Source organism: Ovis aries, chromosome 18, assembly GCF_016772045.2.
Source record: "Ovis aries strain OAR_USU_Benz2616 breed Rambouillet chromosome 18, ARS-UI_Ramb_v3.0, whole genome shotgun sequence".
Lineage (NCBI taxonomy): Eukaryota > Metazoa > Chordata > Mammalia > Artiodactyla > Bovidae > Ovis > Ovis aries.
Window position 1 is genome coordinate 1,662,304 of NC_056071.1, and position 15,289 is coordinate 1,677,592.

Genomic DNA, 15,289 nt, shown 5'->3' on the forward strand with positions numbered 1-15,289 from the left:
AGAAGCTAGAGGCACAAATATCCCGCAATCATCGACCGCGGCACTGTGAGTGCTGTTCAAAGGTCCATGCTGCCCGAGGAACTCTAAAGATTCAGTTCAATTCCTATCAAAATCTCAATGATATTTTCTCAGAAATGGGGAAAAACAATCCTGAAATTCATATGGAAGCTCAAAGTATGCCAAATAGCAAAAATAATCTTGAGAAAGAAAACAATGCCAGAGGCTCCCAATTCCTGATTTCAAAACATCTTTACAAAGCTACAGTAATCACAACAGCATGGTTCTGGTATAAAGACAAGACATACAAACCAATGGAACATAACAGAGAATCCAGAAATAAACCCTTAAAACCTAACAGTCAAATGATCTTCAACAAAGGTACCAAAGGTATGCACTGTGGAAAGAATAGTCTCTTCAAGTGGTGCTGGGAAAACTGAATATCCCCACACAAAGAATGAAGCTGGACCCTTAGTTTATACCATATAATATACAAGTTAACTCAAAATGGATTAACCTAAATATACAAGCTGAAACTACAAAACTCCTAAAAGAAAACATAAGGGAATAAAGGACATGAGATTTGGACAATGAATTCTTTGATATGACACCAAAAGTATAGGCAACAATAGCCAAATGGGGCTATATCAAACTTAAAATTGTGTATAAAATTTATGTAACCTTGCTAAGAAATGTAGGTCTTTTGGAATTTACTAACTATGGGCTTTCAGGACACTATTTCCTGACTTCCTTTCTCTCTGGCTGTTCTTCAGATACTTCCCTTCCTAATCTAGAAATGCTTTCCTGGTGGTGCAGAGGTTAAAGCGTCTGCCTGCAATGTGGGAGACCTGGGTTCAATCCCTGGGTCGGGAAGATCCCCTGGAGAAGGAAACGGCAACCCACTCCAGTATTCTTGCCTGCAGAATCCCATGGACAGAGGAGCTTGGTGGGCTACAGTCCACGGGTTGCAAAGAGTCGGACACGACTGAGCGACTTCACTTTCACTATACTCCCCAGGGACAAGCCATTAGACATTTTCTCTTTTCTATTTCTCTTTGGAGACTTTCATCTTTCAAGGTTTTAGCAATACCTGATGACTTCCAAATGTCTTCAGTATATTTCAAACTCTGCCTGAGAAAACAGAACTTCTATTTCAGGTCTTATGGCTATTTTTTATGAGCTCTTTCTTCAGGGAACTGTTTAAAGGGTAGGGGGTGGGGGGGAACCCAGGAGATTTTTAACATCACAAGGACTCAGGAGGTATGGCAATATAAAAAGAGGCAATTTAGCCAAGATGAATTGCAAAGGACGACTGGGGAACAGATGACAAAGAGGGTGGGAATATTGTTTCCGATAAGAGAGAAATGAGTGAGTGAAGGCAGAAGAGCCTGAGAACATGGTCTTAAGACCACAGGATGCAGTTCAATAGCATAAAGTTCAAGGAAGGACTCAAGGACTAAGCAAAGGCAGGGAGAGGCCAGATTATGGGAGAATTTTTAAGATATGATAAGGAATTCAGATTTTAGCCAGCAGAGGAATAATCTGACAAAGTCAGTAACTTTCTTCCCATAAAGATACATATATACTTCATCTGGCAAGAAGTTCCAAAGTATTCACACACTTTTCATAAACCACTAGATAAGAACATCTGCAGCAGGAATCATTAAAGGGCTTTAAGTAAGTCAACGACTAAGTCAAATCTGTCTTTATGATAATTCCATGTTTTAAACTGTGACCAAAATTGGCAAAATTGGAGGCAGACAATCTAGTTGGGTAATGACTACTATTAGAGACCAGACAAAGAGTGAAGAAGTAGCAGAAAAGAAAAGGAAACTGATGCAAGAAACATTTAAAAGATGTATACATAGAGGTAATGAATAGAAAAAGCTGAATACCTAGGTTTTCTGGGATGGGTACCTGAGTAGAAGGTACTGTTACGAGCTGAAATAACAAAAACAATAAAAATTCATTAATATAGTGAATGGTTTTGCATGTTATGGCCTTTAATCCAAAGTATTCTAGGAGGACTGTAAACTATTCCCACTAACACTTCTTAAAATCTTTTAAGGACATGTACACTATAATAAATAAAATGCAAATTTGCACTGATGCTAAAAACTGCTTCGCTGGAGTACTTCAACAAAATAGCAGGGCTGTGCTCACTCTGCCTTCTGAGAAGACTCATTCAGAGGCATTCATCGCTACCATGAACCAGAAGCATATCTCCTTCTATTTAAAGATTCAGCTTAGTATCATTTCAGGATCATGACTGCTGTTCCCACAGTAACCTGTACCTATTTTCAGTACACTTTATAATAAGTGCCTATTAATTACATGGTAAGCTCCCTGAGACACATGATCTGACCATTTATCTACAATTACGTTCTCAGAATCTAGCAAATTTCAGAACCTCAGTGAGGATTCTTCATTTTCTCTCCTGATATTGGCTAGAAAGCAGTGTCAACTAACTATTTTTTTCTAGTACTTAACCATAAAGGGAAGCAGGTATCAGGATACCTCCCAGTTCCTTAGGCATACCAGAGGCACACAAAGGTGCATACAAAGGCTCAATCTGGAGAGCAAGAACACGGTGTCAGAACCCAGGAGGGAATCCTGGGAACAGAACAGCCACCTTTATTTTGTATCTTTTACTTCAGAATGTATTTCAAGACATTATTTAATCCAAAAATGTTTTTATACACATATATTTAATTTGGAGTTGTATATAAATATTTTCTTCCACTCCACAGACAAAAGAGCATCTAAGCTACATCTCAACTTCTGATTTCTGGTTCACAAGCTAGAAAGTAATTACTCCAATCCAGTAACAAATAAAACGATGAAGAGACAAAAGGACTCCATAACTCTTCTTGGATTCCTAAATGAGGGAAGAACATAACACCAAGGCAAATATAGGGAGTCATAGTTTACTGAAGCAGAGGTCCACAAGCAGGGACCTGTGACAGGACAGAAAAACCTTAACTGTAACTGACGAATTCCTAGAGGCTCGGCCTTAAGAAAATCTGGAGTTAAAAACTCCATAGAGTGAGGGGCCAGTCATAGGGGAGCCCCCAGAATTTTTATGAGAATTACCCCAAGGAGCTTGAGCAGGTTCTCAGAGCCAGTACTGACAAAACTCCTCTCATGCTTCTAGCAGGTGGGCAGAGAAAGGAACCATTTTGAGATATACCAGTGGAGATCCAACCAGTCCATTCTAAACAAGATCGGTCCTGGGTGTTCTTTGGAAGGAATGATGCTAAAGCTGAAACTCCAGTACTTTGGCCACCTCATGCGAAGAGTTAACTCACTGGAAGACTCTGATGCTGGGAGAGATTGGGTGCAGGAGGAGAAGGGGACAACGGAGGATGAGATGGCTGGATGGTATCACTGACTCGATGGACAAGAGTTTGAGTGAACTCCAGGAGTTGGTGATAGACAGGGAGGCCTGGCGTGCTGCAATTCATGGGGTCACAAAGAGTCAGACACAGCTGAGCAACTGAACTGAACTGAACTGAAGCGGCCTCTTTTCTTATCAAGGCCTGTCCTCAGGCAAAAATACTTTACCCTGATGGGATATTATCAAATGCTTCCTTTCCGCTTACATCTTACTATCACAATACTGACGGCCTATTACAGCAATTCCTTTTACTTGGGAAATCATGTCCAGCTATCAAGAAAAAATTACAAAGTGTACTAAAACGCAAAAAACACTATTTGCAACCACAGAGCAAGCGTTAAGAATTAGAAATGGCAGAGATGTTGGAATTATCATACCAGGAATTTAAACCAACTAGTTAATATATAAGTTACTAAGCTTTAATGAATAAAGCAGGGCTTCTCTGGTGTCTCAGACAGTAAAGAATCTGCCTGCAATGCAGAATACCCAGCTTCAAGCCCTGAGTGGGAAAGATCCCCTGGAGAAGGAACGGCAATCCACTCCAGTGTTCTTGCCTGGAGAATTTCACAGACAGGAGCCTGGCAGGCTACAGTTCATGGGAGTCACAAGGAATCTGACCCAACTGACTGAGTGACTAACACACAAACTGGATTATCACAGGACTGCTGGCTTGGTAATTCACCATATCAACAGACTAAAAAGGAAAAACCATATGATCTTTTCAATGAATAAGGCAGACACATGTAAATGTAAGCAGAGATGGATAGCCTAAGAAATAACCAAAACAAACAAACCTAGAGATCAAAAACACTGTAACAGAATTTTTAAATATCTTTTGAGGGCTTAACAGTAGACTGGAAACAACTAAGAAAAGAATCTCTGAACTTAGCACAGACTCTTCGAAAATTGAAAAGCAAGGAGAACAAAGACTAACAACTGTGGGACACTATAAAAAGTATAACACACACATACTGGGAATACTAGAAAAAGAAGAAAGGACCATCAGAAATATCTGAAACAATCACTAAGAAATGTCTCTAAATTAGCATCAGACACCAAGCTACAGATCCAGGAAGCTCAAAAAACACCAACCAGGAAAAATTCCCACTCTAAAACCCTACACTTAGGGATATCATTTTCAAACTACAGATAATCAAAGATAAAGAAAAAAAATCTGAAAGAAGACAGAGGAGGAAAATTCCTTACCTACAAAATATCAAAAATAGGAATTACATCTGACTTCTCCTCAGAAACCATGAGAGTGAAATGAAATATATTAAGTACTAAGGGGGATGGGGGGAATGGAGAAAGAAAAAAATACCAACCTAGAATTCTATACCCTGTGAAATTCTTCTTCAAGAGTGAGGCCGAAATAAAGACTCAGACAAATAAAACCTGAGGGAATCTGTTGTCAGCACACTTGCCTTCCAAGAATGTTAGAAGAAATTCTCTTAAAGAGAAGGAAAATGATACAAACTGGAACCTCAAATTTACATAAAGGATGAGTACTGATAAAGAAATACGTGAAAAGTATACAGACTGTGACCTCAAATTTACATAAAGGACAAGCACTGATAAATAAATCAGTGAAAAGTAAAAGAAAACCTTTTATTTTTCTTAATCTTCACTAATCTAAGACATACAAGTTGTTTAAAATAGTATCAACTATGTATTTGGTTTATGAATACTTATGTATATGTATATATGTGTGTATCTACTCAGGTATGTGTATATGTTGTTGTTGTTTAGTCACGAAGTTGTATCTGACCCTTTTGCAACCCCATGGACTGAAGTCTGCCAGGATCCCCTGTCCATGGGATTTCCTGGGCAAGAATACTGGAAGGTGTTGCCACTTCCTTCTCTAGGGCATCTTCCTGACTAAGGGATCGAACCTATGTCTTCTGCACTGAAAGGTGGATTCTTCACCACTGATTGTCAGAGTGGATCAAAAAACAAGACCCAATTATACATTATCTGTACTTTATATATAAAGACACATATAAATTAAATCGGAAAAATATATACCATGCTAATAATAGTCAAAAGAAAGCAGGAGTAGCTATATTAATTTCAGCCAGAGTAGACTCCACAGAAAAGTTATCAGGGTCACACTTCCTTGAATAAAGAATAATGGAAATGAAAACAAAAATAAACAAATGGAACCTAATTAAAAGTTTTGGCACAGCAAAGGAAACCACAAACAAGATGAAAAGACAACCTTCAGAACAGGAGAAAATAACTGCAAATGAAATAACTGACAAAGGATTGATCTCCAAAATATACAAGCAGTTCATGTAGCTCAACAGCAGAAAAACAAATAACCCAAATCAAAAAATGCGCAGAAGATCTAAATAGACACTTTTCCAAAGAAGGTGAACAGACGGCCAATAAACACATGAAAAAATGCTCAACATCACTCATTAGTTAGAGTAATGCACCTCACAGCGGTCAGAATGGCCATCTTCAAACAATCAACGCTGGAGAGGCTGTGGAGAAAAGGGAACCCTCTTGCACAATTAGCAGGAATTTAAATTGATACAGCTACTATGAAGAATAGGATTTCTTAATAAACTAGGAATAAAACTACCATGATTCAGCAATCCCACTACTGCACATATACCCTGAGAAAATCATAATTAAAAAAGATACATGTACGCCAACATTCATTCCAACAGTATTTATAATAGGTGGCACATGGAAGAAATCTAGATGTCCATCAACAGATGAATGGATAAAGAAGTTGTGGTACACATACAATAGATTACTACCGAAATATAAAAAGGAATGAATTTCAGTCAGTTATAGTGAAGTGGATGAACCTAGAACCTGTTATACAGAGTAAAGTCATTAAGAGAAAGTCACATATATATTAGGTCATTAAGAGAAAAACAAATATGTATTAAAGCATATATATGAAAATCTAGAAACATGTTATTAATAAACCTATTTGCAGGGCAGGAATGGAGATGCAGATCTGTGGACACAGCAGGGGGGAGAGGGTAGGACAAACTGAGAGAGTAGCGCTGAAACATATATATAGTCATATGCACAAGGGAGCTAGTGGGAAGCTGCTGCCTAACACAGTGAGCTCAACTCCGAGCTGCTCTATGACAACTCAGCGGGGTGGGATGGGGTGGGGCTGGGGGGGTTCAAGAGGGAGGGGACTCACACATACTTAGGGCTGATTCACCTTGTATGGCAGAAACCAATACAACAATGTAAAGCAATCATCTTCCAATTAAAAATAAAATAAAGTAAGTTATCAGGGCTAAAAGGGGGTATTACACAAGGAGAAATGGGTCAGTTTTCCAAGATAATATCACAATCCTTGTGTATGCACCAAACAACAGAGCATCAAATAACTTCAGGCAAAAAGTGATAGAACTACAAAGAAAACTAGAGCAATCCACTACTACAGTCAGAGACTTCAATACCTCTCTATCAGGAATGGGCAGATGGAGCAGGCAGAAAATCATTAACGGCACAGTTGAACTCAAGAGCACCATCAATCAACTGGATACAACTGACATCTCTTGACTATTTCATCCAACAACAACAGATTACACATTCTTCTCAAACTCACATGGAACAGACCACATTCTGGGCCAAAAAACACACCATAACACATTTAAAGAACATTAGACTTCCATGCTGGTATTAAATGAGCCAGACAACAAAGAAATCAGTCAAATGACATTAAATCCCATGAAGATAAATACAGCATGGGAGAAGGAATAGGGAAAACAGGACATGACCATTCTTTGAAGAAAGTTGGTCAAGGAAAGTCTCTCTGATAAGAATCATTAGAGAGCTCTAAAGCAAATGAGAAAGGAAGCCATGTGGTTATCAGAGAGAAGGATCATAGGAAACAGGCACACATCTTAAGAACACCAAATCATTAAGGGCAAGAGCATAAAGCAAGTGAGGATAAAATTAGGCAAAAGAAAATACAAAGGTCACAAAAGTGAAAGGAAGCACATACAGCCTTGTAGATCCTTGGACTTTACTCTGAGAAAGAGACCTCTGAAAGGTTCTGAGCATAAGTAACAGGGTTTAATAACTTCAATCTTTGATCCAATAACAATTAGCTATTTCCGTTTACACTGTGGTTGGTGTACTATGTGCTGAGTTGCTCAGTGGTGTCCGACTCTTTGTGACTCCATGGACTGTGGCCTGCCAGGCTCCTCCATCCATGGGGATTCTCCAGACAAGAATACTGGAGTGGGTTGTCATGCCCTCCTCCAGGGGATCCTCCCAACTCAGGTCTCCTGTAGTACAGGAAGATTCTTTACTGTCTGAGCCACCAGGGAGGCCCAAGAATACTGGAGTGAGTAGCCAATCCCTTTTCCAGGGGAACTTCCTGACTCAGGAAATCAAACCAGGGTCTCCTGCACTGCAGGTGGATACTTTACCAGGTAAGCTACCAGGGAAGCCCTATGAAGTTCTTACCTATAGATAATAGATAATAATGGCCTGAGGACTAAGACCTTGGTCATGCCAACATTTAGAAAAAAAATAGCATTTCCAAATACTGAACCATAAATCACTTGATACACTTACCCTTGGTTCCCTTTACAGTCTTAATTATATACCTAAAAACATAGCCGAAGTGTTAGGAGTTAAGGTTGCGGAGTAACTACCAAAGACAAGAAATCTAAAGTTACTAGAATTGCTTTGAAATCATTAAGAAAATTAAAGAGTCTAAATTAGTATGTGAAAAAAGACTACTACATGGTATGCAGATTTTAAACAAAATCCAAGTATATTATATAATTGAATAAAAAGATCTGGGTTATTGTGTCAGTTCTATTTTGAGGCTAAACTATAAATTAGCATGCAGCTGTTAAAAACTATGTTTTTCTGTGCTCTAGGAAATGGGTGACAGTAGGAATTTCTAAAAACAAGCATATTCTTTAATTTTATATAGTTATTTACAATGTATTCAAGGTGTTCCCTAAAGGATATCAAATGCAAATATATCTCAAAGTGGTAAAAAGAAGCATGCTTTAATAAATATAAGATGCTGCCATTAATAAAACACACTAGTTAATTCTTAGATAAAAACAAGACTCCTTCATCACCTGTTTTGTAAATCAAGACACATGAGCTTAAGGGAGAAGAAATCTTACCAAACTACTGCCTAGTTATGGTTCCTACAGTTACAGGAATTTGAGAAACTGCGGCAGACATGAAAGCTTAGAGCCACAGTCTCACAATTATGGCCAGAAGCTCAGAAATCTTTGGTAGATCTAATTTGTAGTTACTCCACCTTACAATGGGCAACAGCATGACACCTTGCTAAACTCAACCAGAACTTAACACCGGAGTCTCACCTGGAACCTCACGATAAACATCCTACCACACCTCACATTCTTGCCATACTACAAAACACAAGCCTCATCTTTCCTTTTCATTCTTTACTCTTGATGCATCCATCCAACCTCTTCCATCAAGACTGCCAGAAACACATTCATGATATCTTCGATTGCTTTACGTTTTCTCAATCTCTTAGCTTTCACTAAAACCTAACTTGCCCCCAAATGCACTTCTTATAATTCTTTTAAGTGAGGTTTCCACAGACAACTCAAATCCCTAAATGTACCGTTATCCTTCTTATTCACTGTATTAAAAATAATGCCCATCCCCCACTTAAAAAAAAAAAACACACACACACACAAACATAACTTATACTTAGAAACTTTGTGGTAAATCGCACCCATATACTAAAGCCTCTATTTTGCCCCAGTTATATCACTGGCATTGTGACCTCAATGCCTGTATGCATGATCTATCCCAACCCTTGAGCCCCCAAAATACTTGACTTTCTTAACTTGAGGGTCCCTCATCTCCTCTCAGTTTCACCCAATCACTACCTTAGGCTCTGATCATCATCATCTATGCCTGCAAGAGTTTCACTTAAACTGAAACTATCTTTTTGACCCATCATGCGTTTTGTAACCAACCCAACATCTTCATCTGGCACCACAACCTTTCCAACAGTGGCCATCACGATAACATGTAAATTCAACTACTCCAATGTTAACACTCTACACACATGCCACTCCCATCTGCTCTAATAGCCAATGGTGAAATACCATGCACCTTCTTCTGGCTATTACAGAAAAGTCACCAAACTGCAAGCATGGTAAGTTAATCTTAGCTGGGTACTCTGTTAGCCTGAGACTCTCAACATCTGGTCCACTTCACCCATTTTCCCCAAGAACTTTCCAAGTTTTCAGTCTTTTCAAACCCCCTAACCAAACTCCACAAAAACTACTTTAAAATGTTTCTTAAAAAGTTACATGGTTAAAAAACTATAAAGAGATATACCCATGCTCTCATTAGGATGGCTTACAGTGAAGGGAAAAAAAAAACACAAGTAATTACAAATGTTGAGAACGTATGGAATTATAACCTTTGTGCATTATGTGGTCAAAATGTTAAAGTGATACAGCCACTCTAGAAAACAGTATGAATGTTCCTTGTGCAAAAAACTAAAAATAGGACTATCGTATGATCCAGCAATCTGACTTCTGGGCATATACCCAAAGAAATAAAAGCAGGGTCTCGAAGAGGTATTCATACATTGCAGCATTAGTCACAGTAGCTAAAACACAAGCAACCGGTGTCCATCAGCAGATAAATGGATAAATGAAATGTTACATACATACAACAGATTATTCAGTTCCTAGAAGGGAAGAAAATTCTGACATACTGTAACATGGATGAACCTTGATATCATGCCATGTAAGTAAAATAAAAACAAATACTGTGGGCATTCAAGAGTATATGAGGTATTGTTGTCCATACCAAAGAAAGTAGGATGGTGACTGCCAGGGTCTGGGGAGAAGAGTGAAAGGGGAGCGATTTTTTTAAACTGACAACAGTTTCAGTTTTGCAAGATGAAAAGAGTTACAGAGAAGATGGTGGCAATCACTGCACAATATAGATGTAACTAATTACCACTAAACTGGACATTGTGTAATGTGTATTTTACCGCACAAAAAAATTTTAAGTTACATGGACACATATGTTTGAAAAATACATTTTATAATTCCTTCTTGGAGATGCACAATGTATATCATTCTAAAGGATTTTTCACAATTTTCAGGAAAGAAATCTGCTGTTTAAGTCTGTACGTCCCAAGCTTAATCAACAATGAAACCACTTCTTCCAGAAGCACACAGTGGTGTAGCTGACCTAATTTACTAAGAAAATTGACAGTTTAGGTACAATGGCTTTGACTTCCCCATTCCTACCTACCAATACATTGACTATCACATAGTCATCCTTATCTCCCTCTTCTAGAGTCATAAGGGTCTTTGCTCTTATTCAAGAGAAATCCCTATACCTATATTTTTCATTCCAACCATTACTACCTTAAAGCCCTGCTTCAATAATCACCATCTCTAGTTATTTTAAACTTATATTCTCACAACTAATCACTGAAGTCTTACCTACTTCACTTTCTAAATACTTTTCTTTAAACCAGAAAACTTTATCTTAAATTCCTAATATACTACTGCCCTTATTTAGGTTTTCATCGACTAAAACTTGGTCATCCTACCATATGATTTCTCTTCAATCCCGTTTCCTTGCCAGCAAAGTTACTAAAAATATATATATTTAACAAGGTTACCCTACTTAGCAAATTCTTTACTAACTCCCAAATACCTATGAGAGACAGGTCAAGACGGTTCACATAGCATGCAAGCACCTAGTCCTTTTTATCCAGTCTCATCTCCTTTAATTTCCCACCTTTCGGTTAGTCTATAATCTAAAAATCCTCAACTGCCTACTGTTTCCTATGTTTACTATGCGGCTTTGTTAAGTGCTCATGCTTCTGCCTAGAATGTGCTAGCTAACTCCCAGTCTCACTTCAAGACTTAACTTAGCCTTCCCTGATCACCCCTGTTTTCTGCCATGTGGATTAGGTCCCTATTGCATCAAGGTTCCTGAGTACACTGGTACTTCTCTATGTTCATGTTCTATCCTGGGATCCTTCTACCACTATGAATGAAATGATGCGCTTCTAGGTCTTTCACACTGAACCGACTAAAACTTCTAGGGGAGCAAAAATATGTAAGAATCCAGGGGTATGCAATTATCTGTCTAGAAGTAGAAATCAATATGTTACCAAGATTTAGAGGTATTTATTTGGTAGGGAAAATGAGACATGTGTATTCCTATTTTCCAATTTACTTTCTAAAGTATTACTCTCTTTGGAAATTGTTTTCAAAAAATGTGATACCATTCAAAGCAATCTAGAGCAACTCAGACACCACAACCTCAACCAAGTTACACTTACATTCGGCTAGCTTCAATGTCGTCAGATTGAGGTTCTCCTGATGATCTGTAAAATGCAATTGAGAAAAGTTAAGCAAAATATCCCATATTTCTAAAAAAGAGCAAACATTTTATTTTGGAAGACAAATTTGAAACCAAGATTTAATGGGTTAACAATTTTAAAAGTTCAACATGAGAAAAAAGTGGTCAGATCAGATTGCCATACAACACATTTATCGTTAAGGGCTAGAGTAATAAAAACTCAGTTCATTTTTTTAAGGAAAGGAAATTAAACACTATTTAGGTACCAACGTACAAACCAATGTAACAAATCATAATTATTTACAAAGTCAAATATTTATAATAAAAACATACAACTCTGAAACCATCTATAGCCAAGTATCAGTTATTCACAATATCAAAGGTATTCACTGGTATTCGTGGTCCCAAACTTTAGATAAAGTATCAGCAAACTACTGCCTGGGATGACAAACTAAGGCCTGGGTCAGCCGCCTATTTTTGTGAACTTGCTCTGGCACAGAGGCATGCTCATTCATTTACATACTGTCTATGGCTGCTTTTATACTACAAGAGCAGAGCTGAGAAACAGAGACACGTGGCCCACAAAGCCTAAAATACTTATTACCTGGCCCTTAAAAAAAAAGTCTGCCAATCTCTGCTGTAGATAATACAAACTTAAACCTAACAGCCTCATGAATTTTGAGACACTAAAGTCTGATTTACCATTCTGATCATGATTACTTTATTTCAACGAAAGTAGCTTGCCCTGAAAATACACTGGCAGCGTGTGTACCTGTCAACTGTATTCCAGGGCATTAAGAATCTTGCTGTGGATAACTATGAATGACTTCAGCTATAAACAGTTGCCAGTTTTTTTCTACTTTTTCCAATATACTGTTGCTAGTTTAAGTAGAAATATTCAAAATTCTAAGACAGTAAGAAATATTTTATTTTCATTCTGGGGCATGAACCAATTCTGCCTACCATTCCCAACATGTTAAAAAAAATAAATTCCTATTACTCTATTCACTTTTATAACCAGCATCAGTCAACATATAGGTGAATCAGCATAATACTGATTTCAACACTTTCAATTCACAGAATAGGTAAAATGTTTTTTAGAGGTCAAAAGCTAAATTTTCAAACTGATATTACAAGGACTTGATTTGTAAATTTATTACTGACTTGAGACTTCAAATTCCAAACAGCTTTTAACAAAAGAATCTTAAACTCAGAGCCACCAGAAAAGAAATAATCTGTTTCCCATATTTCTCAGTTTTAAAAAACTCACGTCTTTATCACTTTCAGAATTATTTCTCATTGCAGTGGTCCAAGGGAAAGAATGCAAAAAAAATGTAAGAGTCCAGCAGCTCAAATATTTATTTTAGATCTTCTTTGCAGTATATTTACATTTTCAATTATGCACAAAATGATATTAGAACTAAAACCTGGGGCATGCTGGAGGTGGCAGTGACTTGGCAGTGACACAAATGCAAAAATTTCACTCCACCCTCTCCCCCAGGGAGCAAACAAATCACCTTTGTGACACACCTGGTTTCCACCAGCCTTGTGGGTAAGTACCCCAAGATTGCTTCCAAACTTGTATCTCTCAGACAGAAGAGCTAAAAAGTGATGATAACCCCATGTACCAGCTGACTCATTTTTGAAAGTGCGACCGACCCTCCAGCATCAGATGTCATACTGTAAGGAGGCAGAGCAGGCTTGCAAAACAAAAAACAAAACCTGCTGGCTCTAAGGGAAGAGAGGCAGATTAGAAGCTTTTAAACACGTAGGCGGCAAAATTTTCAAAATTAACAGGGAAAGAGAGGGGGGGGAAACTGAGGACACATTGACAGGGAAATTAAACTACTACTACAAAAAGGTAAGATGCAAGCAAGAGGAAACACAAATCCAAGTCTCAGAAGCACAATTTGTAATTATTGTAAAATTTTGAGATTCTGAAATGGAATAGAGATTAAATACATCAAATGGTATCTACACTGTAATTTCCAAAGTCTGTTCCCTAAACAAGAGAATACGTAAATATTAGCATCATTTAATATTAACAGATATTAATGTAACTACCAAAACCACTTTAAAGTCAAACCAAGTAATTTAAACCAATTCAAGAAGAAAAAAAGAATAATATAAATTGAAGATTACCTTAAAACAATCTACCCTAAGACTCTTAAACATAGTGCATTTGTTTTTCACTCAAAACGGAAATTGTTTTTTAATCAAGAAAAAGGTTAATAATAAACACTGAACTAAAAGAAAGCACTTTTTTTTAAAGTGAGTAATAAGTAATAGTACCTGCCTGTATAAATTTCTAGTCATTCTGCTTATTGTATTCTGTCTGTAATATTCTAAATGATTTACCAAAGAGTATCCTAAAGTTAGGATCCAAACACTCAAAATTATACAGTACATAAGATCTGGGGGGAGAACAGATATATGTCTATGTATGGCTAAGCCCTTTTGATGTTCACCTGAAACTCCCACCACACTGTTAAGCGGCTACACCCAAATACAAAATAAGTTTGAAGTTTTGGGGAAAAAAAATTCCGTAACTCCAATAAATAAATAAAATACCTAAGATCTAACAATAGTTTCCAAGCTTTCATTTAGCCCCTGAAGAGTCTTTACTGTCAAATGATGGGAAGTAAGGATCTGGTTGTTCAGCTGCTCAGTCATGTCCAACTCTTTGCAACCCCATGGACTGCATGCAGCACACCAGGCTTCCCTTCCATCATCTTCTGGAGCTTGCTCAAGCTCATATCCATTGAGTCAGCTGTAATTTTACCAAATTGAGGACACAAATCAAATGAAAAAAACCCCAGAAGTACTGACTTAGGTTAACCTAAAGTTTGTCAGAAAAACAAATCAGAAGAGAGATTTTTATGAGGTGCAGCTTCTCGGGACTGCAAGCCCCTCCTTTAACTTCCACTGTAACTCTCTGGGACAGAACAGTATACCAGTGTTACTAAAACTCTCACCACGTGAAAAGCATACCTTAAAATGTATATTAAGACTTTTTTCATAGTTTTTTTTTAAATCTTCATAATAAAATCTTTATTTAAAAACTTGGAAATTTTCAGAAATACTTTCCTATTTATTCATACAGATAAGTCTGGGGAAAAGGCAGAAAGTATTTTAGGAAGATTAAATGGAGAAGCAGGTCAACTCGTAGGTTCACTATTCTTAGCAGTCAGTATCCCTGTCAACTATACATTTTCTTCCTTTTTTTTAAACAGCATGTATTTTACAATGGCAGCCTTTTAAAGGCTGTAAAATAACATTCAAAATTACCTTTTACAAGCTGTGGCCATTCGGTGACATCAGGGTGATCACAGCTTTGAGTCACTGATTAAAAACAGGTTGTCACACCAGTCTAGCTGCTAACTTGATCTGAGCGTAGGTTTAATAACTCTAATAAATTAAACAAATCTTTAGTTAGAACACTTTATAAACTCAATTCATTGTTCAAAAAAAAAAATCTTCACAGGTTCAAATTAGGTGCCAATGTAACATTCATCAGAAGAATAATTATAGAAATGCTTTCAAGGACTATTTTCCAGTATTTTTCCC

General features: G+C 37.4%; 1 protein-coding gene across 15 annotated transcripts in view; it reads right to left on the minus strand.

The window, feature by feature from the left end:
• The window catches only part of UBE3A (ubiquitin protein ligase E3A), a 96,633-nt gene that overhangs the window by 47,722 nt on the left and 33,622 nt on the right, over window positions 1-15,289 (minus strand). For 9 of the 15 annotated variants that reach the window (XM_015101848.3, XM_042235004.1, XM_042235007.1 and 6 more), the window contains 2 exons: window positions 15,011-15,130; window positions 11,703-11,747 (listed from right to left, as the gene is read on the minus strand). The exons of 1 other annotated variant lie outside the window; for it this stretch is intronic. In XM_015101848.3, the coding sequence (XP_014957334.1) occupies window positions 11,703-11,747; window positions 15,011-15,030 (65 nt within the window). In that variant the 5' untranslated portion in view covers window positions 15,031-15,130. Of the gene's footprint in view, window positions 1-1,892; window positions 1,939-11,702; window positions 11,748-13,252; window positions 13,454-15,010; window positions 15,131-15,289 lie in introns of all 15 variants that reach the window. 5 more of the 15 variants (XM_042235014.1, XM_042235012.1, XM_042235010.1 and 2 more) reach the window with 4 other exon arrangements.